This window comes from Ascidia mentula, chromosome 6, assembly GCF_947561715.1.
Source record: "Ascidia mentula chromosome 6, kaAscMent1.1, whole genome shotgun sequence".
NCBI lineage: Eukaryota > Metazoa > Chordata > Ascidiacea > Phlebobranchia > Ascidiidae > Ascidia > Ascidia mentula.
The window spans coordinates 11,452,311-11,477,642 of NC_138571.1; the positions used below are offsets into that span (position 1 = coordinate 11,452,311).

The window sequence follows — 25,332 nt, forward strand, 5'->3', positions numbered from 1 at the left end:
TTCCCAATAAAAAGTTAGATTCAGTTCCACTTTTTGCTGTAATTGAACTTGAAACATAATTACTTCAGCAAAATAATCAAAACAAAAGACTATATGTACACTTTTCAAATCGCATCTTTCGTGTTTCACAACCATAGCATGGTTTCCTCATAGTTACTCTTTTTTTTCATACCCACTACTGGATGGATGCCTTTAAAATGCCATTGTGGGAATTGTAGGTAATGAGTAAAGGCACTATAGGCATCGTAGGCATTGTAGGCCTACATTGCAACTAACCATATAGAGACACGCCGTAGTTTTTGAACTGCACTGAACCGCCTTAATATTGGGCAGTTAACTACACCAAACCATGTATTTCTAACGAGAATGTTGTGGCCATAGTTGTCCTAGCAACCAGCGGTCAACTCGAATCACCCTGGATGCCCAAACGTATAGCTTAGGTAAAAAACTAAGTGTGTCAACACGTTTTCATCATTGCAAGTGAATCATGTGGATAAGGTCGCTATCGGAGTAACAGATCACAACTTAAAGGGCTTTACTTGTATTGTTCAATCTAGTGCAATTCTACAATACATTGCAAATGATAGGGGAATTACACTTTCTAGCAAACGAAGTTATTGCAATGATATTCCAAGTGTTCATAATCACGCGATAAAAGAAAAAAACGCAGTGACGTGACTTCTCAAATCACACAAAAACTGAGAATACACGGATGTAACGAGAGTACGCAAACCAGTTTTTTTTTCAGAAAAATATTTTGGAAACTAATTTTGTGTCTATGCAAATGCGAAGCAACAGCGACAGCACGCCTTTTACTGACGGTCAGGGGCACCTAATATGTAATATTTTTAAATTCTATGGATTTCTTGTCGTGCGAAGTGCATACTTTAGTCTCAAAGAATTTTTTTTTCAATAAATATAAGACTTTAGCTTAGAACCATTATTTAAGCGACGATCAGAAAAGATAAATCACAGTCACAGCATATCTATACATATTTATACATTGGAATAATTGGTTTATAGAACGAAACGGCTACTTTATCAACATCTACAACATGTAAACGGAAAGCAAATTTTTACACCCTTCGTTCGTTGGTAACTTGCCACACCAAACCACCTTCGCTTTTAAAGTTAGGACAGGTGTTTATGAAGTCGTTGAGCTGATTCACAGATGCAAAAGATGGCGGGTTGGTGCTTCCGACGAGATACTGCACGAACAATACATTCACGTGCAGAGTACGGTCTTTTAGTTTCTTTAAAATCAGCTCCACGTCGGGATGTGTAGGTTGTGGTTTAGCAGGAATATTTTGTTCAAAAACCACTAGATGAGAAGGTGAAAGGTTTTGTGCATTTTCCAGTTGTTTAGATTTTCGATTTTCTGTTTTCCGTTGTTCGTGGGTTTTTTCTGCCACATCCCTTACTTGCTGCTGGAATGCCTGCTGTACTTGTACAGTGTTGGGTTGAACAGCTCTCTTGCCTTGCTGCGTGGTCAGTTGAGGCTGCTGCTGGGCCTTCAATTTGGACAGATCAACATACTCCTTTACTTGTCCCGTCTGAAACGGGCTAAAACCAATCGAATTCTGTGCTTGTTGTCCTTTTCCCACAAACCCAGCTTGTTCCCAGGGATCTGCCATAACCTGATTAAGTTGCAATTGTGAGCTTTCTTGAAAGCTAGGAACAGGTTGTTGGACAGCATTTGGTTTCCACAAACCCGACGGTTCCACGTACCCAACGTCCGCCACTTTATCGTTCGTACTCTTCCCAAAATTGGTCTTGGCCATTTCATGCGTTAGATTCGGTTTTTGTTTCAATTTCTTGACTTTCTGTAATTTGTTTTCCTCTTCCAACTGCCGTTGTTTCTGTCCCTCAATCTGCGACTGTTTCAAAACTTCTTCGATCCGTTTTTCTTCTTCTTGCTCTTGATGCAATTTCCGACGTTTTTCTTCCTCTTGTTGCCGCTTTTGCTGTTCTATAACTTGTCTTCGGTGTTGCAGAAATTCTTCTTGGCGTTTTAGCTCTTGCTCTCTCTCCAGCTCCTCCTGTCGTTTCTTTTGCAACTGCTCTTGCTCCTGCTTCCGCTTCATCTGTACTGCCAGCAAGTGCATTTGTTGCACGTTTTGCTTTTGCAGATCATGACTTTGCTGCTGCAGCGTCATCATATGTTGGTCTTCCAACTTTGGCTGAAGATAAACCCGTTCCTGCCTCAAAGGCTGTTGGTTTGGCATCACTTGTATATTCGGTTGCATTCTAAATACTGGTGGTACTTCGGGGGGAGCCGGGGGAAACGACCAGATGTGTTGCGTCGAAGGTGGCGGGTAGAACGGATTTACAAGAACTGGAGGTGTAGAAACCATGCGGTGGATATAAGGACCAACGTATGGTGCCGAAGATGGGGGCATCACTTGTTGAAGTGTTATCGATGATTTCATCTGTGCTGGTATTGCTGTTGCCTGTGGTTTCAGCTGGACTGGTGTTGCCTGTGATTTCGGCTTCGGATCACTAACACTAGGTGGCAGAGAATGCGGTTTGAGCTTTCTGGTTGGTGCTTGAGGTGTTTTTGCACTCTGTTTATTCACATCCCTTGATGGAACAGGTATTTTTACCAATGGCGTTGGAGGAAATAATTTCCGTCGGGTTGCGGATTCAACTGGGCTGGGGGTGCGATTATACTCTCTCAAGGTTACCTTGGGACGCATGTCTTCCTTTCTCGCCCAGGGCGCCATTACTGTTTGTGACATTACAGGCTTCGTCGACTTTGGACTGGTCGGACTAACAATGCTTTCTTTGATGGGACCTGCTAACTTCTCTGCGCCGTTTGGCGACTTCATGGAGACTGCAGGCGAGGCGGAGCCAGGACGTGGTGACGTCATCGGTGACGTAGGACCACTGGATGAATTTGAGGTCGATGCACGTTTGGCTCTTGCACGCTTAGGAGTGGGTGGGTGAGACCGTGATGACGAAGGTCTGGAGTTGGAATTTATTTTTGACTTGTCCTCATTTGCACGCCCGGGTCTGTGTGAACCAGACGTCGGCGAGGTTGACGCTTTTGATTCTGAGTTGTTTCGTCGTCTATTATTATTACCATTCTTCTTCTTTTTTGGAGTAGCGCTTTTGGGGTTTTCCGCCATTGGGAGTTGAATGGATGCCCTGCGCTGACTCGATTTCCTCGTGGCCGTCTCCCAGCCCTCGTCTGTGTCTAAATATTTGAACAGATGTATTTTATGCCATTTGGGATATCTCAACAATTTTGTGTCGCCGTAAAAAACAGTGATACAATTTTGACACAACGTGTAGGTGAGAAGTGATCAATCTGAAATCCAGTTTCCCGTTAGCGTTGTTAGCATGCGGTGCGGCGCAAACGATTGTGTGGGCAACCAATGAGTAATATATTAATAATAAGCATGACTTGTGCCACTTTATACAACTTTGATAGCGTAAGAATATCGCATATTAAAATTTTCTACGATAGAAAGCTATAGATACACACGTTAAGTAAATTGGAAACCAATTAATGTATTAAGATTTATAACCAATACACCTACATATAATCGACATTGACTTTTTTATGCTTAAAATATTTTACCTTGCTTGTTTTCCCTTCTTTGATTTGTGATATTTTGGCTTAATTCCACAGGAGCTCCAATTCTCTCTAGATTTACTGCCGGAGCGTTGAATGCTATACTTGGTAGTTCCTCTTCGACAGCCAAACCTGCCTTCACAAGCCTCTGCACAGCTTTAGTACACAGGTTCTCCCAAGCCTTACAACGAGGTGCAAACACTCGACCGTCAGTACACACAACACAAGACTGACAGTGCTTTCCGATGAAGTCTTTCACCAATTCAGCGGCATTGCCTGCACGAGGGCAAACAGTTCGTGAAATTTGTACAGACGCCTTTTTTATTTTTGTTGCAAGAGCGTTGAGCGTGCAGCCTGAGTCACCACTGGCCTGCACAAGGCTTAACAGGTAAGCTACTGATAATCGAATGGATGTGTCATGCTGCTTTGGATTTCCAGGTTCGTATCGAAAAAGGCCAGCACTTTCAAGTAGGTCTGGATGGACGTGTTTTTGAAAACTCTTTGTTTGTTTTTGAAAGTTCATTTCGCTGTTTAAAATGACGTCACTGCGCTGGGGTACAACTTCCTTAAGAGTTTCATATTCTTTTACATTAGGGGCTCTTCGGCTTCCATCTGTCCAGTAAACACAATCACCCCAGACTAAAAAATCAGCAGGATGTCGCAACATAAATGCCATTACTCCATCGACCGATTTGTTTGAACACAAATATGATTCAAGGTGCTTGTTGACACTGTGCAAGGTATTGTTCACTGCATTTAGGGTTAAGTATTTGCCTTGTTTAGAATTGAACAGGCTTTGTACACTCTCAGTAATTTGTATATCTAGGTCCTCCAAGAAAATTAGGCCTTGGTTATCACTGGCATTGGCTTTTCCTAAGATTTCTTGAAACTTTTCATTTATTTGTTGTTCATCATAGGCCAGGCCTTCAAAGTTGGGACACAACTGAGGACCATTTTTCAGCAAATACTCTCGCAAAGATTTCATTTTCTTGTGTAAACTCTACTAAAATTGTAAGTCAGAAACTTTTATCGAGTATTACTGCAAAACAAATGCATGAGCACAAATGTAATTTGTCATAAAACAAAAAATCTAGCTTACATATTACCATAAACTTTTTTTAAACTAAAATATTGATATATATACATAAAACTTCATCAACATATTTTGCAAGGTTTACCATTTGTAGAATTGTATGATTGATAATAATACATTGCATCTATATTATGCATAAATATGGTCCAGTTAGAGGCTGTTATGTGTCATCATTATGTTTGTTTTGCGCAGAATACTATGCCTAGCAAAAATATAGTTTTTTGTGTTGTCTTTACACCTCAGCTACCAGTCCAACACATGAAAATACATATGGTAGGTTGTTAAATGCAATACTGCTTCGCTAGTTAACCCACATACATCGCTCAACATGTACCGTTATTTTGTCAGCATCATACAAACACAATATTTTAAACACTAAGATCCAACAAACAATCTTCACCGCTGATCAACGAGTTACTCAAATAGACTGACTGAAACTCATGCCGAATCAACCACCTATATGTTATTGCACCATTGTCAACAACAGTGGGGTAATCCCCTGCTGGGAGAGCTTGTTCTTTGGTTCTTTCTCTCCATTGTCGAGTCGAGTCGAAGCTTTTGTTTCCATTGAAAGTCTACATTTATGCTCGAAACTCAAGTTTCGTTTGCTTGCCACATTGAACAAGCGTTGTACTGGAAAACAAACCATTGCTAGCAAAACGTCTTTTTTGAAGACATGCATAAAGTTTAATCATTGACAGAAACTCGTTTTAACAATTCCACAATGGACAATGCAAACACATAAAACGTATGAATTGTACAACTGGTTAAATACATTGTACAACCACAAAAAAAGCGTCTGTTGCATTATATAACGTACGTGACAATTGTTATAAAGTTGGATAAGTGTGTAGGAATGGAGGAAAAAAATTGTTTGAAGTTGTCGCTTTAACACGAATATCGCGTCTCACCATATCGCGTTACTCATCATTGTTTCATTGTCATACCTCATCAGTTCCACCACAGGTTGACGAAAGGAATCAGCCAACACATAAAAGTTTAATTCGCATTCTACCGAATTCGTAAATCTACAACTACCATCATAACAGAATTTTGTACCAATAAAATTTTTGTACCAATAGTTTAGATTTCTCAAAACCCATTGTATGCTTTGTATGATTAAATACAGATTTGAGATTACCTCAGAATAAACAAGTAACAACCCAGGACAGGCCCCACGAGACGGGAGTACAGCTGGTGCGGCGCACCGAGGCCATTGCCAATAACTAAAGGGGCCCGCGAACACCATTTGTTTTTCTCAAAAGTAAAGGGATTTCTGTTGTAAAGGTTGGGTCCCACCTGTATGTTTTTATGATCTCCAAAAGAAAAGGTCCTCGCACTGGTACATATTTTTCTCTCTTGGGCCCTGACCCCAGGGTGTTTTAGCCAAAGGTAAAAAACTCATATTTGTTTGACCACACCGGGATTCGAACCCAGGTTGTCTTGACCAGGAATCCCAACAAGGTTTTCTTTTTGGCTAATCGCCCAGTTTACAATGCACCCGGCAGCACTGCACCCCATACACGGTGATCAAAACGATCAGGAAGGTTTAACGTTTTGCAATCTCGTGTACGATTGATATTGTGACATCACAGATGCGAAACGGTGTCAGTAATAATTACATGAATCACTTTTAACAATAACTAAATATTTAGCAATAACGTTTAAAGACGTAAAATGGCTTGATAACAAATACAAACACTCCACAATATATTTTTCTCTGATGCAGATTTGATATTCTGGGTTGGACTTCGCTGCTCTAAAATATGGAACATGGGATGTTAGTTAAGGCTGTAATTCTGTGTCGGATATTAAATCCATAACATGCGGTTGTCCACAGGGTTCGCCATTAGCTCCTTTACTTTTTTTATTGTACATCAATGACCTCCCGCAAGTATCCAATTTCACAACTAAATTGTTTGCTGACGACACGGTTTCAATGACCTCCCCATCACTTATTGACTTACAATCCCGCGTTAACGAACAACTCACAAATGTTGACAACTGGTTAAGGCACAATTGACTTTCCCTCAACATTCGGAAAACAAAATTCCCATTATTTTCCCCTTCCACCTCAAGCACTAGCGATTTCACCATCATCATCGGACATGAAAAACTTTTGCGATCAGATAATATTAAGTACCTCGGTGTATACATTGATGAAAAACTAACCTGGACAACTCACATTCATTATTTGGAAAAGAAATTGTCACAAGCATGTGGCACTTTTTTCAGTTGCGAAATTATCTTGACGTTAAAACGTTGAGAAATGTTTACTATTCATTTGTATATTCCCATATTCAGAACGCTATTGGTACTTGGGGTGGAGGATCGGCACTCTAACTGAAAAAACTCAACACTTTTCAAAATAACATACTTCATTCCATAACGTTTAGTTCCTTTCAAAGCCACGTCTTGCCATTATATAAGAAATTGGATGTCATAAAAATTACAAAGTTCCTATTATTCTTGGATTTACCCTCACCTGATGAAACATCGCTTTAACATCGGCGACAAACGCAACTGGTTCCTGGCGAAATCGAACAAGTGTCCCGAAAAGGCTGTTGATTAAATTTGGGCCTTGTAAAGCTAATCGTTTAGCGACGTATTCTGAAATCTGGCGGCACAACCAAAGACAACCCTTCCCTTCCTTGGTAACAAACAGCGCCATCTTTCGGACGTTTGTAGACACATACAAGTCGATAGCCGAAGTTACCTCCTTTAACTTTTGCACATTCGAGGAATCCATCATTATATTCACCGCATCTTGATATACCAAGTTAAGACGATTAACTAAATTGTCAAGGGTTTGTTGACATTTCAACCATCTTTGAATCTCTTTTCAAATGTTTGACCGAAGTTTAGGAAACGTTCAAATTGAAAACTTTAATGTAACGTCCGCTTGTGCGCAGCCTGGTCCTGTAATTGTTTTGGAGTAATAGTTATTCCGCTAATGTTGGCAGTGATGAGATGTTATATCCGCATAAACTCGACCACGCCCTTCTGCTTCTTTTCAGTGCACAGCGACAGAGTGGGCTAGAGTGGTCCAATTTTGGCTCCCGATCTAATTTCCGTCGGCCCGCGATTTGTAACCTGATATGGAAACAAAGCTTTGTACGACTCTCTTCGCACGGCCACAACCAAAATTCACGTGGACAAAACCTCGTTAAAACAAGCTGCTCGACTACAAATGTCGCCTTCAATAAAGATTATTTTGTTAATCGTGTGATAGCAAACAACAAAGTTTACATCTAAATAAATGTCGTTTCGACAATAAAATTTTTTTTGAAGGTAACACTGGCCCCCGGGATGAACTTTCGAGGAATGTGAGGCCACCATCGTCATTGATGACCGATTTGGGTTTTGTAATGAAATAAGCCTTTGTCACAATTAGCGCACACGTGTATAACCGAACCATTACTATGTTTTTGGCAAACTTTGAGCCAGAAAAATTTCCCCAAAACCAGGGATTTCACAGCATTCATGTTTCGTGTTGCAAAACATTACGCTGTTAAATCCCTGGTTTATTGCATCACATAAGCAAAATGAAAACAATAACTAAAATACTTCTCTACATTGCATAGATAAATAGCAAAAAAATAACGTACAATAAATCAAAAACATACATTCAGGGAATTGTGGAATATGTTAAATTGCATCAGAACACAAGGGAAGAGATAATACACTCAACCAAGTAAAATGTATCAATTGCCAAAACTTGCGTCCCAAAACTATGACATGTTCAACATTTTAGAATATTGTCTAATATCAGGGTTAGAACCTTGCATAGATGGATTTGGAAGATGAAACTAATGATCTTTGCTGCATGAAGGCTCACCATCTAAAACATATTCTAATTATGCTATTTTCCACAGTATAAGCCTATGTACACTCAGAAACACCATGCAAACCTGGTGATGAAGTTTACATCGATTGTTGAGTGTTTTTTTTGTTAACTGAGCCTCCTGCTATAGTGATGCGTGGTTCATTTAATGTACAGTCTAAAAATGCAGTACCTAAAAATTACAACAAAATGCAAGAGACTTACAACTTTAAACCAATTAGTGCTTAGTCATACTTGCTTGTTGCAAGGTGGTTGGCGACTCACTTGACTCTTTTAAATCAGATTTTTGCTTTGTCCCCCTCTGTAGACAAATATATACACATTTAATCTAAAAGCAAAGTATACAAAGTCTAATCTCATGATTATGGTGGATAAAGGTTATGATATAACCTACTTGCTTTTCTTCTGTGTTTTTTGTTTCAACTTTTACACCAAAGTTTGCAGTGAATAAGTCGCCATCAAAATCCAATTCGACCAAAACTTTTTCATAACCATTGTGTGAAGCAAACTTAAAAACAGAATCATGTTGTGTCCAATTGTTTGAAAATACTTTCTTCAGTTTAATATGATTTTCATCAAATGTCACTCGGCCGCTTTTGTTTTCAAGTGCGAGCGTTGCTTCATTTTGATCTGGTCTGGTAACACAATAATTAAGACACTATTGTTTAGACTCTCAGAAGAATGTATTATTAAGAATGACTTCAGAGTATGAATGTTACTACATCAATTGCCTTATTTTGCTACATTGTACTTTCAGTCATTATTAAAACTTTTCCACTGCACTTGTTTTTACAAAATTACAACCTAAATAGAGAGTTTTTTACACAAAAACCATAGTGTTAATTGTAATAACAAAACCTAATATTAAAATAGGAAAACTACACTGATGTATTGACAAGGGAATTGCAAACAATGTCATATACGCGTCCCCTTCCCCAAACAAAATGGGCTCCATTGCTTACAAGACGCAGTCAACTTTTCCAATATGAAATGAGCCTGCTCTTCACCGACTGCATGACTAGCATAAACACTTTGATCAACAGACGAACCGCCGCCTTCTTCGACATGCCAGTGCCCATAATTAATTTCACTTGCATCTATGCGAGGAAATACACAGCGACTACATCTCTACAGTCAATGATTGATGTATTGACATTTATTAGCTTTTATTTATCTGGTTAATATGATGCCTTGTCATTTATTTTTCCAGTTACTTAGTCATTGATGTTGGCTGTTTGGGCAGATTCAACTACTGATACACTTGCTAAATACCTATATAAGCTAATTCTACAATACATTTTTCCAAGCTATTGTTCATCACAACAGCTTTTATGTGATATATTACCTTAAAGTGAAACCAAGCAACTTGGTAAGGTTATCTTCAGCCCTTGAGTTAAATTCCAATTTGTCACAAATGACAAATCTACAACATCTTTCTTCACAGTCAGAACTTTCCCTTCCTTGAAACCCACTAATAACCACTTTATTTTTCGACCATTGAAAGAGATTTTCAACAATCGATTGAAACCTAAATGTACCACAAACAAATTTAAATGTTCCAAAATTAAATAGTCTTACATTGATTTCTCAAATAAAATTGTTAAACTTACCATGTAAAGTGAGTTACTTTAAATGTAATCTTCCCCTCCCCACTGTAGGATAAAGTTTGATAATATTCCCACGTTTCACCATCTTGGCTTGTTTTAACCTTCATATTTTGTTAAAGCATTAATACAACATCATTTAAAGAATAGTTTATTTAAGTCACTACACAACAATTCCAAATTACTTTCAAAATGAACACTTTAATACTTACTTTGTTGTTGGCTGAACTAATTCAGGATAAACCAAATTATTTTTATTCCATAATAATTAAGCTATCTAAACATAAACATAAGGTTCTTGTTTTTTGCAAATTCACATAAATGCTCATTTGACTTAAGTTCACAAGAAATTAATTAAACTTACAACAACATGTTGTTGAGGATCTTCACACACAAAACATGTTGGTAAAGTAATGGTGACATCTTTGATGAACTTTAACCCACTTGGTCCACAATACAACAATGGAGTAACTTCCATCTGTGATATGTAAAAATATAATTGTTAAATAACGAAACATTTTACTTGCTAACACCCAAGAAATTACATCTTGTATTTGTAAAGAGAACAAACATAAAATATTCCATATGTTTGTACATGGTTGTAAAAATTGTGTATTTTTGATACAATGATATATTTTTTTCTCATTTGTTCAAACAGATTCGGTGTTTAGAGTAAAACATATACATTTTGTCTGTATAAAGTCTGTCATAAGGGTATTGTTAAAAATTATTCAAAAAAGCATCAAAATGTCCAGAGGGATAATTGAATCTGTGATTTGTCCTTTCTGGACTCTTGCTTACACGTTCAGGATGAAATTAGTGCAGGGTAATTGCTTGAACCACCCTACATGGACATAATTTTAGATAAAATGGCTGAAAAAATGCAAAAATATGAATCACGAAAACCTCATCCAATTTGTAATTCAAAGTTAGCCCTGCCTTTCTCTATGCAATGGCAAAAACACTCGTCAGAGAAAAGATGTTTTGGTATTGCCCGGGACTGTTTCTGCTATCTTATAGGGCACATGAACCTCCTGGAGGCTCCACAATTCCTTCCTGTGTTTTGTTTAATTAAGCGGCATCAATTATTTTTTCCTTTAAATGGTACTTGACTAAAAGTCAATATTTCAAAATTTATGAGCTGAACCACAGGAATAGGTGGTTGGGAAAAATTCAATCACATCTTGATAACGTTGATAAGCTCACAAACATCATTTGTTGGATCTAATATCGATATAAGGCCTTTTCTTTTTTTTAGAAAAATTGTAAGGAAAACGTTACCCACATTTGGGAGTAACCACAAAGGTTAGCCAAGCCTAAGTTGGCTAAGCCTTACCCTGCGCCCACCGCAGGCCTGATAACGGTGAAGACCACCGTCAGGTAAGTTGATATTGAGCGTTAGAAAACAATCAACATATTTTGACAGTAAAATCCTGTATGCTCATCACATGTGTAAAATCACTTACATTTGGCTTAGTATTTCCATAGTAACTTCGTATCCAAATTTTTACATATCTGTCCAGTGCATTAGGAGGAATATCAACAACACAACCCATCACATCAAGTTTGTCACCTTCCACGCCAACAACTGATGATGTTGACTGGATTACTTCATATTCTTTATGCTTCTGTGAAATATAGAAAATATAATTATTAGTCATGTCTCATTTATAAAGATGTTAGTGGTGGTATTTATGATAAGATTTTGTATTGTTGTAAATTAAACATTATATAAAACCTTGCTATAGATGAATGCAATTTTGGATCGAAAGAAATGTTAATTGTAATGAACAGTTTATTACTTTGTTTTCAACAAAAACATGCATATGTTATTATTTTCACTTTAGAATTGATGAGATCCTTCCCCGCCTGTGTAAAGTAGTTTTCACTGACCGACAACCTCTCTATATTGTGCATACATCCAGCAAATGACTCTGCACTTTCATCTGTCAAATTGTCGCTGTATAGATCCACATATTTCATCTAAATAACAGATATTTCACAAAAATGTTTAAAACAGATTTTGTCCAGAAATACCTGTTTTCATTGACACATACTCATACGATTTATGAGCAAATAATAATATTTTTAAACATTTGTATAAAATTACAACCCATTTCACGATAAACAATTGAAATGGGCAAAATATGGATGGAAAAAGTGCAAAATGAACAAAATCTGATTAAGCAATGGCTAATGTGGTTGACATAAACAAACTACCACAAACCAATGTAACTGATGAAACAACCTGAAATAGTAAAATTTAATTTTAAATGTGGTTCTAATGTTTTTGTATTCTCTTGAGAGGATTTCAACACCATGATGCCACAAAACAGAACAAAGACCAAATTTTGTTCCCAGCACAAGTGACAAGTGAAGGACTAATTGTGTCTTACAGGTTTTTGTAAATCTTTAATCTTCTCTGAGAGAATTTCCACACCCTCATCTCCTATGCCACAATAACCCACATCAAGTTCTTCAATGTTGTGAATGCAACGAGCCAATGCAGCTGCTCCAGTATCTCCTATCTTGTTCCAGGAGAGATTGAGTTTCCTCATCTGAAACAATCAACTTGAAATAAGGATATTTGTTAGAATACAAACAAGGAAGAGGTACAAGGTTTTCAATGAACACGCATGTCAATCAAGTAAGTAATAACCACACATCCTTGGTACTAAAACATGAGCAATTTTACAGAATTGAAACGTTGAAACATTGATGTATATATTTGCTTGTTATGGTGTTTAAGTGCATATGACACGGTCGTGGCAAATTTGCGTAAAACTAAAGGTACATCTTCAACAAACATATTTTCAAAGTTTTTCGGTTCTACGGCAACTAAATAATGCAGAAAACTGCACAAAATGTAGCGGCGACCAAAAATCAAATAATAATAAAAAAAAATAAACCTTTTGCACTGTGGCGAAAATGACATCACACAAGGCGCTTGCGTCGAAAAAAGTTCATAAACTATAAAATATTACCGATTTGTTTCTTCTTTCAATAACAAAAGACAGAGCTTCAATCTCTTCCTGAGTGATTCCACACAAAGTTAAATCGAGCTCATCAGGAAGTGAGGAAGCTACTGAAGAAGTTATCTCCTCGTCATTTGTTTTGTAGGCCCTCATGCAATCTTGGAGTATTGCATTTTGGTCCGGTCTCCTACGATTGCCTCTATCACTCAAATTCATGCTAGAGGTCATTGGATCAAATCTTTTCGTTGGAACTGTAAATTCCTCTCGTTTCACAGATGGCTCACCATCTAAAAACATATTCTAATTATGCTATTTTCCACAGTATAAGCCTATGTACACTCAGCAACACCATGCAAACCTGGTAATGAAGTTGACATCGATTGTTGAGTGTTTTTTTTGTTAACTGAGCCTCCTGCTATAGTGATGTGTGGTTCATTTAATATACAGCCTGAAAATGCAGTACCTAAAAATTACAACAAAATGTAAGAGACTAACAACTTAAAAACTAATTAGTGTTTAGTCATACTTGCTTGTTGCAAGGTGGTAGGCGATTCACTTAACTTGGCAATTTTTAAATCAGATTTTTGCCTTGTGCCCCTCTGCAAAAAAACATGTACACATTTAATCTAAAAGCAAAACATACAAAGTCTAATCTTATGATTATGGTGGATAAAGGTTATGATATAACCTACTTGCTTTTCTTCTGTGCCTTCGGTTTCAACCTTTACACCAAAGTTTGTAGTGAATAACTCGCCATTAAAATCCAATTCGACAAAAACCTTTTCATAACCATTGTGTGAAGCAAACTTAAAAACAAAATCATGCTGTGTCCAATTGTTTGAAAACACTTTCTTCAGTTTAATATGATTTTCATCAAATGTCACTCGGCCGCTTTTGTTTTCAAGTGTGAGTGTTGCTTCATTTTGATCTGATCTGGTAATGCAATAATTAAGAAATTTAGACATGCAGGAAAGAAAAGATTTGTTTAGACTTACAGAAGAAAGTATTATTAAGAATGACTTCAGAGTATGAATGTTACTACATCAATTGCCTTATTTTGCTACATTGTACTTTCAGTCATTATTAAAACTTTTCTACCGCACTTGTTTTTACAAAATTACATCCTAAATAGAGTTTTCTACATAAAAACCATTGTGTTAATTGTAATAAAAAAACCTAATGTTAAAATAGGAAAACTACACTGATGTATTGACAAGGGAATTGCAAACAATGTCATATACGCGTCCCCTTCCCCAGACAACATGGGCTCCATTGCTTACAAAAACACAGTCAACTCCTACCAATACGAAATGAGCCTGCTCTTTACCGACTGCATGACTAGCATAAACACAACAACGTTGCAGCAGGTGGACTTGCCTTTGCGAAGAAATTGTGGATCAACAGACGAACCGCCGCCTTCTTTGACATGCCAGTGCCCATAATTAATTTCACTTGCATCTATGCGAGGAAATACACAGCGACTACATCTCTACAGTCAATGATTGATGTATTGACATTTATTAGCTTTTATTTATCTGGTTAATATGATGCCTTGTCATTTATTTTTCCAGTTACTTAGTCATTGATGTTGGCTGTTTGGGCAGATTCAACTACTGATACACTTGCTAAATATCTATATAAGCTACAATACATTCTTCCAAGCTATTGTTCATCACAAAAGCTTTTATGTGTTTTATTACCTTAAAGTGAAACCAAGCAATATGGTAAGGTTATCTTCAGTCCTTGAGTTAAATTTCAATTCGTCACAAATGACAAATCTCCGAAGTCTTTCTTCAGAGTCAAAACTTTCCCTTTCTGGAAACCCACTAATAACCACTTTATTTTTCGACCATTGAAAGAGATTTTCAACAATCGATTGAAACCTAAATGTACCACACACAAATTTAAATGTTCCAAAATTAGATAGTCTTACATTAATTTCTCATATAAAATAGTTAAACTTACCATGTGAAGTGAGTTACTTTAAATGTAATCTTCCCCTCCCCACTGTAGGATAAAGTTTGATAATATTCCCACATTTCACCATCTTGGCTTGTTTTAACCTTCATATTTTGTTGAAGCATTAATACAACAACATTTAAAGAATAGTTTATACAAGTCACTACAGAACAATTCCAAATTACTTTCAAAATAAACACTTTAACACTTACTTTGTTATTGGCTGAACTAATTCAGGGTAAATCAAATTATTTTTATTCCATAATAATTAAGCTATCTAAATATAAACACGAGGTTCTTGTTTTTTGCAAATTCACGTAAATGCTCATTTGAGTTAAGTTCACAATAAATTAGTTAAACTTACAACAACATGTTGTTTAGGATCTTCACACACAAAACATGTTGGTAAAGTAATGGTGACATCTTTGATGAACTTTAACCCACTTGGTCCACAATACAACAATGGAGTAACTTCCATCTGTGATATGAAAATCCAATAATAAAAATTTAAATTATAATTGTTGAATAACGAAACATTTTACTTGCTAACACCCAAGAAATTACGTCTTGTATTTGTAAAGAAAACAAACATAAAATATTCCATATGTTTCTACATGGTTGTAAAAATTGTGATTCTGTGTTTAGACTAAAACATATACTTTTTGTCAGTATAAAAAGTCTGTCATAAGGAAAGGCGGCACATAACAAAGCAACCAGGTGATACATGGGAATCAGACTCAGTCAGGTAGTCATTTGTTGTAGGGTGTTGTTAAAAATTATTCACAAAAGCATCAAAATGTCCAGAGGGATAATTGAATCTGTGATTTGTCCTTTCTGGGCTCTTGTTTACATGTTCAAGACTAAATTAGTTGCAGGGTAGTTGCTTGAACCACCCTACATGTACATAATTTTAGATAAAATGGCTGAAAGAATGCAAAAAATATGAATCACGAAAACCTCATCCAATTTGTAATTCAAAGTTAGCCCTGCCTTTCTCTATGCAATGGCAAAAACACTCATCACTGAAAAGATGTTTTGGCATCGCCTGGGACTGTTTCTGCTATCTTATAGGGCACATGAACCTCCTAGAGGCTCCACAAATCCTTGCTGTGTTTTGTTCAAAGAAGTTGCATCAATTATTTATTCCTTTAAACTGTACTTGTGGACTTTCATGAGTAAATGACTTAAAAGTCAATATTTCAAAATTTATGAACTGAGCCACAGGAATAGGTGTTTGGGAAAAAGTCAATCACATGTTGATAACGTTGATAAGCTCACAAACATCATTTGTTGGATCTAATATCGATGTTAAGCCTTTTTTTTTTTAGAAATTGTAGGGCCGAGTTACCCACATTTGGGAGTAACCGCAAGGGTCAGCCAAGCCTAACTTGGCTAAGCCTTACCCTGCGCCTTCCGCAGGCCTGATCACGGTGAAGGCCCCCGTCAGGTAAGTTGATATTGAGCGTTAGAAAACAACATATTTTGACAGTAAAATCCTGTATTCACATCACATGTGTAAAATCACTTACATTTGGCTTAGTATTTCCATAGTAACTTCGTATTAATACTTTTACATTTGTGTCCAGTGCATTAGGAGGAATATCAACAACACAACCCATCACATCAAGTTTGCCACCTTCCACGCCAACAACTGATGATGTTGACTGGATTACTTGATATTCTTTATGCTTCTGTAATATATAGAAAATATAATTATTAGCCATGTCTCATTTATTAAGATGTTAGTGGTGGTATTTATGATAAGATTCTGTATTGTTGTAAATTAAACATTATATAAAACCTTGCTATAGATGAATGCAATTTTTTGATCAAAAGAAATATTAATTGTAATGAACAGTTTACTACTTTGTTTTCAACAAAAACATGCATATGTTACTTTTTTACTTTGGAATAAATGAGATCCTCCCCTGTCTGTGTAAAGACTTGTTTTCATTGACACATACTTTTATGATTTATGAGCAAACAATATTTTTTGAAACGTTTGTATAAAATTATAACCCATTTCACAATAAACAATTGAAATGGGCAAAATGTGGATGGAAAAAGCGCAAAACTGACAAAATCTGATTAAGCAATGGCTACTGTGGTTGACATAAACAAACTACCACAAACCAATACAACTGATAAAACAAGCTGAAATAGTAAAATTTAATTTTAAATGTGGTTCTAATGTTTTTGTATTCTCTTGAGCGGATTTCAACACCATGATGCCACAAAACAGAATAGTGACAAGTGAAGGACTAATTGTGTCTTACAGGTTTTTGTAAATCTTTAATCTTCTCTGAGAGAATTTCCACATCCTCAACTCCTATGCCACAATAATCCAGATCAAGTTCTTCAATGTTGTGAATGCAACGAGCCAATGCAGCTGCTCCACTATCTCCTATCTTGTTCCAGGAGAGATTGAGTTTCCTCATCTGAATGAAACAATCAACTTGAAATAAGGATATTTGTTAGAATACAAACAAGGAAGGAGTACAAGGTTTTCAATGAACACGCATGTCAAGCAAGAAAGTAATGACCACACATCCTTGGTACTAAAACATGAGCAATTTTACAAAATTGAAACGTTGAAACATTGACGTATATATTTGCTTATTATGGCATTAAAGTGCATATGACACGACCATGGCAACTTTGCGTAAAACTAAAGGTACATCTACAACAAGCATGTATCCAAAGTTTTTCAGTTCTACGTCAACTAAAAAATGTAGAAAACTGCACGAAAAGTAGCGGCGACCAAAAATCGTAAACCTTTTGCGCTGTGGCGAAAATGACATCACACAAGGCGCTCGCGTCGAAAAAAGTTCATAAACTATAAAATATTACCGATTCGTTTCTTCTTCCAATAACAAACGAGAGAGCTTCAATCTCTTCCTGAGTGATTCCACACGAAGCTAAATCGAGCTCATCAGGAAGTGAGGAAGCTACTGAAGAAGTTATCTTCTCATTATTTGTTTTGTAAGCCCTCATGCAATCTTGGAGTATTGCATTTTGGTCTGGTCTCCTATGATTGCCTCTATCCCTCAAATTCATGCTAGAGGTTATTGGATCAAATCTTTTCGTTGGAACTTCCTGAGGAAACAACCCGATATGTTGCGGCAAAGGTGGCGGGTAGAACGGATTTACAAGAACTGGTGGTGTAGAAACCATGCGGTCGTTTTTTTTCTGTTCTGCTGGTGTTGCCTGTGGTTTGATTTGCCTCACCAAACCACCTTCGCTTTTAAAGAAGCTAGGGACGGTGTTTATGAAGTCGTTGAGCTGTTTCACAGATGTAAAAGATTGCCGGTTGGTGCTTCCGACGAGACACTGCACGAACAATACATTCACATGCACGAAAGTACGGTCTTTTAGTTTGTTTAAAATCAGCTCCACGTCGGGATTTATGAAACGGGCTGAAGGTTGTCGTTTTACAGGAACATTCTGGTCAGAAACCACTCGAGGTGAATGTGGATGGCTTTGTGCATTTTCCAGTTGTTTAGATTCTCGCTTTTCTGTTTTCCGTTGTTCGTGGGGTTTTCCTGCCACTTCCCTTACTTGCTGCTGGAATGCCTGCTGTACTTGGCTGCTTTGTTGCGACTGTACAGTGTTGGGTTGAACAGCTCTCTTGCCTTGCTGCATGGTCAGTTGAGGCTGCTGCTGGGACAGATCAACTTTCCAGGGATCTGCCATAACCTGATTAAGTTGCAATTGCGAGCTTTCATGAAAGCTTGGAACAGGTTGTTGGACAACATTTGGTTTCCACAAACCGGACTGCTCCATGTACCCAACGTCCGCCACTTTATCGTTCGTACTCTTTACAAAATAGGCCTTGTCCATTTCATGCGTTAGATTTGGTTTTTGTTTCAATTTCTTGAGCATATTCAGTGTCAGTAATCTTTTTTCCTCTTCCAACTGCCGTTGTTTCTGTTTCTCGATCTGCGACTGTTTTAAAATTTCTTCGAACCGTTTTTGTTCTTCTTGCTCGTGATGCAATTTCAAAAGTTTTTCTTCCTCTTGTTGCCGCTTTTGCTGTTCTTTAACTTGTCTTCGGTGTTGCAGAAATTCCTCTTCGCGTTTTAGCTCTTGTTCTCTCTCCAGCTCCTCCTGTTCTTTCTTTTGCAACTGCTCTCGCTCCTTCTGCCTCAGCTGTCCTGCCAGCAAACGCATTTGTTGCACGTTTTGCTGCTGGAGATCATGACTTTGCTGCTGCAGAGTCCTCATATGTTGATCTTCCAACTTTGGTTGAAGATACATCTGTTCCTGCCTTAAAGGCTGTTGGTTTGGCATCACTTGTACATTCGGTTGCATTCTAAATACTGGTGGTACTTCGGAGGGCGCCGGAGGAAACGACCAGATATGTTGCGCCGAAGGTGGCGTGTAGAATGGATTTACAAGAACTGGAGGTGTAGAAACCATGCGGTGGATATAAGGACCAACGTATGGTGCCGAAGATGGGTGCATCACTTGTTGGAGTTGTGTTACCGGTGATTTCATCTGTGCTGGTATTGCTGTTTTTGTCTGTTCTACTGGTGTTGCCTGTGGTTTCAGCAGAACTGGTGTTGCCTGTGGTTTCAGCTGAACTGGTGTTGCCTGTGATTTAGAATTCGGATCACTAACACTAGGTGACAGAGAATGCGGTTTGAGCTTTCTGGTTGGTGCTTGAGGTGTTTTTGCACTCTGTTTATTCTCATCCCTTGATGGAACAGGTGTCTTGACCGGTGGCGTTGAAAGAAATAATTTCCGTCGGGTTGCGGATTCAACTGGGCTGGGAGTGCGAACATACTCCCTCATGGTTACCTTGGACTGCATGTCTTCCTTTCTCGCCCAGGGCGCCATTACTGTTTGTGACATTACAGGATTTGTCGACTTTGGACTGGTCGGACTAACAACGCTTTCTTTAATGGGCCCTGCTAACTTCTCTGTCTCGTTTGGCGACTTTGTGGAGATTGCTGGCAAGGAGGAGCCGGGACGTGGTGACGTCATCGGTGACGTAGGACCACTGGATGAATTTGAGGTCGATGCACGATTGGCTTTTGCACGCTTAGGAGTGGGTGGGTGAGACCGTGATGACGAAGGTCTGGAGTTATAATTTACTTTTGACTTGTCCTCATTTGTACGCCCGGGTCTGTGTGAACCAGACGTCGGCGAGGTTGACGCTTTTGATTCTGAGTTGTTTCGTCTCCTATTTTTACTACGCTTTTTCTTCTTTGGAGTAGCGCGGAGATCGCTTTTGGGGTTTTCCGCCATTGGGAGTTGAATGGATGCCCTGCGCTGACTCGATTTCCTCGTGGCCGTCTCCCAGCCCTCGTCTGTGTCTAAATATTTGAACAGATGTATTTTGTGGCATTTGGGATATCGCAACAATTTTGTGTCGCCGTAAAAAACAGTGATACAATTTTGACACAACATGTAGGTGAGAAGTGGTCAATCTGAAATCCAGTTTCCCGATAGCGTTGTTAGCATGCGGTGCTGTGCAAACGATTGTGTGGGCAACCAATGAGTAATATATTAATAATAAGCATGACTTGTGCCACTTTATACAACTTTGATAGCGTAAGAATATCGCATGTTAAAATTTTCTACGATAGAAAGCTATAGATACACACGTTAAGTAAATTGGAAACCAATTAATGTATTAAGATTTATAACCAATACACCTACATATAATCGACATTGACTTTTTTATGCTTAAAATATTTTACCTTGCTTGTTTTCCCTTCTTTGATTTGTGATATTTTGGCTTAATTCCACAGGAGCTCCAATTCTCTCTAGATTTACTGCCGAAGCGTTGAATGCCATACTTGGTAGTTCCTCTTCGACAGCCAAACTTGCCTTTACAAGCCTCTGCACAGCTTTAGTACACAGGTTCTCCCAAGCCTTACAACGAGGAGCAAACACTCGACTGTCGGTACACACAACACAAGACTGACAGTGCTTTCCGATAAAGTCTTTCACCAATTCAGCGGCATTGCCTGCACGAGGGCAAACAGTTCGTGAAATTTGTACAGACGCCTTTTTTATTTTTGTTGCAAGAGCGTTGAGCGTGCAGCCTGAGTCACCACTGGCCTGCACAAGGCTTAACAGGTAAGCTACTGATAATCGAATGGATGTGTCATGCTGCTTTGGATTTCCAGGTTCGTATCGAAAAAGGCCAGCACTTTCAAGTAGGTCTGGATGGACGTGTTTTTGAAAACTCTTTGTTTGTTTTTGAAAGTTCATTTCGCTGTTTAAAATGACGTCACTGCGCTGGGGTACAACTTCCTTAAGAGTTTCATATTCTTTTACATTAGGGGCTCTTCGGCTTCCATCTGTCCAGTAAACACAATCACCCCAGACTAAAAAATCAGCAGGATGTCGCAACATAAATGCCATTACTCCATCGACCGATTTGTTTGAACACAAATATGATTCAAGGTGCTTGTTGACACTGTGCAAGGTATTGTTCACTGCATTTAGGGTTAAGTATTTGCCTTGTTTAGAATTGAACAGGCTTTGTACACTCTCAGTAATTTGTATATCTAGGTCCTCCAAGAAAATTTGGCCTTGGTTATCACTGGCATTGGCTTTTCCTAAGATTTCTTGAAACTTTTCATTTATTTGTTGTTCATCATAGGCCAGGCCTTCAAAGTTGGGACACAACTGAGGACCATTTTTCAGCAAATACTCTCGCAAAGATTTCATTTTCTTGTGTAAACTCTACTAAAATTGTAAGTCAGAAACTTTTATCGAGTATTACTGCAAAACAAATGCATGAGCACAAATGTAATTGGTCATAAAACAAAAAATCTAGCTTACATATTACCATAAACTTTTTTTAAACTAAAATATTGATATATATACATAAAACTTCATCAACATATTTTGCAAGGTTTACCATTTGTAGAATTGTATGATTGATAATAATACATTGCATCTATATTATGCATAAATATGGTCCAGTTAGAGGCTGTTATGTGTCATCATTATGTTTGTTTTGCACAGAATACTATGCCTAGCAAAAATATAGTTTTTTGTGTTGTCTTTACACCTCAGCTACCAGTCCAACACATGAAAATACATATGATAGGTTGTTAAATGCAATACTGCTTCGCTAGTTAACCCACATACATCGCTCAACATGTACCGTTATTTTGTCAGCATCATACAAACACAATATTTTAAACACTAAGATCCAACAAACAATCTTCACCGCTGATCAACGAGTTAGTCAAATAGACTGACTGAAACTCATGCCGAATCAACCACCTATATGTTATTGCACCATTGTCAACAACAGTGGGGTAATCCCCTGCTGGGAGAGCTTGTTCTTTGGTTCTTTCTCTCCGTTGTCGAGTCGAGTCGAAGCTTTTGTTTCCATTGAAAGTCTACATTTATGCTCGAAACTCAAGTTTCGTTTGCTTGCCACATTGAACAAGCGTTGTACTGGAAAACAAACCATTGCTAGCAAAACGTCTTTTTTGAAGACATGCATAAAGTTTAATCATTGACAGAAAATCGTTTTAACAATTCCACAATGGACAATGCAAACACGTCAAACGTATGAATTGTACAACTGGTTAAATACATTGTACAACCATAAAAATCGCGTCTGTTGCATTATATAACGTACGTGACAATTGTTATAATGTTGGATAAGTGTGTAGGAATGGAGAAAAAATTTTTTTTGAAATTGTCGCTTTAACACGAATATCGCGTCTCACCATATCGCGTTACTCATCATTGTTTCATTGTCATACCTGCCACCACAGGTTGACGAAAGGAATCAGCCAACACATAAAAGTTTAATTCGCATTCTACCGAATTCGTAAATCTACAACAATACCATCATAACAGAATTTTGTACCAATGACATTTTTGTACCAATAGTTTAGATTTCTCAAAACCCATTGTATGCTTTGTATGATTAAATACAGATTTGAGATTACCTCATAATAAACAAGTAACAACCCAGGACAGGCCCCACGAGACGGGAGTACAGCTGGTGCAGCGCACCGAGGCCATTGCCAATAACTAAAGGGGCCCACGAACACCATTGTTTTTCTCAAAAGTAAAGGGATTTCTGTTGTAAAGGCTGGGTCCCACCTGTATGTTTTTATGATCTCCAAAAGAAAAGGTCCTCGCACCGCCACATATTTTTTCTGTCAAGGGCCCCAGGGTGTTTAGCCAAAGGTAAAAAACTCATATTTGTTTGACCACATCAGGATTCGAACCCTGGTTGTCTTGACCAGGATGCCAACAAGGTTTTCTTTTTGGCCAATCGCCCAGTTTACATTGCACCCGGCAGCACTGCACCCCACGGTGATCAAAACGATCAGGAAGGTTTGACGTTTTGCAATCTCGAGTACGATTGATATTGTGACATCACAGATGCGAAGGGGTGTTTGCGCTAGACAACAAACATTTGAAATAAAAATGTAATTAATAACAGCGCCACAGATATCCAGGGTTGGGGGTAAGATCGGCGCTAAGGTTTTAGATTAGATGTATAGAGTATGTGCGCAAAATGCGCTACGGTGGTAACGATGTGTTTTATTAGTCGAAAAAAGACAAGACCTAAAAGAAAAACTGTTTCAAAAAAGTTACCCACGCTAACCAAGTTCTCTCTAAAGTACGCGAACCTCTTTTGGTATTGTTACTGAGTTATTTACGCTATAACCAACTAAAATACGCGAGCCCCTTCATATTGTGAGCCTAAGCTATTATTTTTTAATTGTGAAATTTCTTTGTTATTTATTCGTTACTGTACCTTGGGTAGGTGGTCGATGCTTCTTTTTGAATTCGTGTCATAAAGACAATAATATGAAATAATTTGTTGGTTTTCGTTAACGTGTCGTTCGCTAGGTTCGCGTGTTTCGCGTGGTTCTCATGGTTCGTGAGGTTCGCGTGGTTCGCGTGGTTTGCGTATTTCAGAGAAGCCCGTATAGGTGCATACAGATGATCAAAATAATTATTAATAGAGCTATCTTTATGTTGTAAAACAAATTAACATCATTATTTAGGGTTCAACCTGAATTAATGCATCGCCATTATTACTGCAATTTTACACATCCACAGATTTGACCGTTGACCATTAGCAAAATAGAATACGAAACAGTGACAGCGTCCAACAATAGAGCGATAGATTCTATTTTCCCGCTCCAAATCGCTAATTGTGTCAGCTAACGTGCGCTATCTAACGACTAATAGGGTGTGTAGGTAGAAGTCAATTTACTAGAATAGGAAATTCTGTGTCGGATATTAAACCCATAACATGCGGTTGTCCACAGGGTTCGCCATTAGCTCCTTTACTTTTTTATTGTACATCAATGACCTCCCGCAAGTATCCAATTTCACAACTAAATTGTTTGCTGACGACACGGTTCTTTCCATGACCTCCTCATCACTTATTGACTTACAGTCCCGTGTTAATGAACAACTTACAAATGTTGACAACTGGTTAAGGCACAATCGACTTTCCCTCAACATTCGGAAAACAAAGTTCCTATTGTTTTGCCCTTCCACCTCAAGCACTAGCGATTTCACCATCATCATTGGACATGAAAAACTCTTGCGATCAGATAATATTAAGTACCTCGGTGTATACATTGATGAAAAACTAACCTGGACAACTCACATTCATTATTTGGAAAAGAAATTGTCACAAGCATGCGGCACTTTTTTCAGTTGCGATATTATCTTGACGTTAAAACGTTGAGAAATGTTTACTATTCATTTGTATATTCCCATATTCGGAACGCTATTGGTAGGCTACTTGGGGTGGAGGATCGGCACTCTTACTGAAAAAACTCAACACTTTTCAAAATAACATACTTCGTTCCATAACGTTTAGTTCCTTTCAAAGCCACGTCTTGCCATTATATAAGAAATTGGATGTCATAAAAATTACAAAGTTCCCATTATTCTTGGATTTACCCTCACCTGTTGAAACACCGCTTTAACATCGGCGACAAACGCAACTGGTTCCTGGCGAAATCGAACAAGTGTCCCGAAAAGGCTGTTGATTAAATTTGGGCCTTGTAAAGCTAATCGTTTAGCGACGTATTCTGAAATCTGGCGGCACAATCAAAGACAACCCTTCCCTTCCTTGGTACCAAACAGCGCCATCTTTCGGATGTTTGTAAACACATAAAGGTCGATAGCCGAAGTTATCTCCCTTCACTTTTACACATTCGAGGAATCCATCATTGTATTTACCGCATCTTGCTATGCCAAGTTAAGACGATTAACTAAATTGTCAAGGGTTTGTTGACATTTCAACCATCTTTGAATTTCTTTTC

The 25,332-nt window shown here is 38.0% G+C and overlaps 2 protein-coding genes across 3 annotated transcripts; both read right to left on the minus strand.

The window, feature by feature from the left end:
• Positions 1 to 536: 536 nt before the first annotated feature.
• LOC145905448 (uncharacterized) lies at positions 537 to 4,612 on the minus strand. The gene is made up of 2 exons (XM_082992653.1): positions 3,584 to 4,612; positions 537 to 3,196 (listed from the first exon to the last, which is right to left on the minus strand). Exons 1-2 carry the CDS (start codon positions 4,560 to 4,562, stop codon positions 1,077 to 1,079), a joined length of 3,099 nt encoding a protein of 1,032 aa, XP_082848779.1. The 5' UTR covers positions 4,563 to 4,612; the 3' UTR covers positions 537 to 1,076.
• A 3,114-nt stretch (positions 4,613 to 7,726) lies between these two features.
• On the minus strand, positions 7,727 to 21,785 carry LOC145905979 (uncharacterized). 2 transcript variants are annotated; one of them, XM_082993329.1, is made up of 21 exons: positions 20,758 to 21,785; positions 17,903 to 20,370; positions 17,329 to 17,490; positions 16,582 to 16,743; positions 15,417 to 15,530; positions 15,059 to 15,156; positions 14,794 to 14,976; positions 13,786 to 14,026; positions 13,620 to 13,692; positions 13,452 to 13,556; positions 13,103 to 13,380; positions 12,515 to 12,676; positions 11,961 to 12,101; positions 11,585 to 11,746; positions 10,483 to 10,596; positions 10,125 to 10,222; positions 9,860 to 10,042; positions 8,909 to 9,149; positions 8,749 to 8,815; positions 8,582 to 8,686; positions 7,727 to 8,511 (listed from the first exon to the last, which is right to left on the minus strand). In XM_082993329.1, the coding sequence occupies exons 1-20, from the start codon at positions 21,734 to 21,736 to the stop codon at positions 8,595 to 8,597; spliced, it is 6,123 nt and encodes a 2,040-aa protein (XP_082849455.1). In that variant the 5' UTR covers positions 21,737 to 21,785; the 3' UTR covers positions 7,727 to 8,511; positions 8,582 to 8,594. The 2 variants fall into 2 exon arrangements, 1 of the variants encoding a protein (XP_082849455.1); XR_014402789.1 differs by lacking the exon at positions 7,727 to 8,511 and having other exon boundaries at positions 8,612 to 8,686; positions 8,909 to 9,022.
• Between the last annotated feature and the right edge of the window lie 3,547 nt (positions 21,786 to 25,332).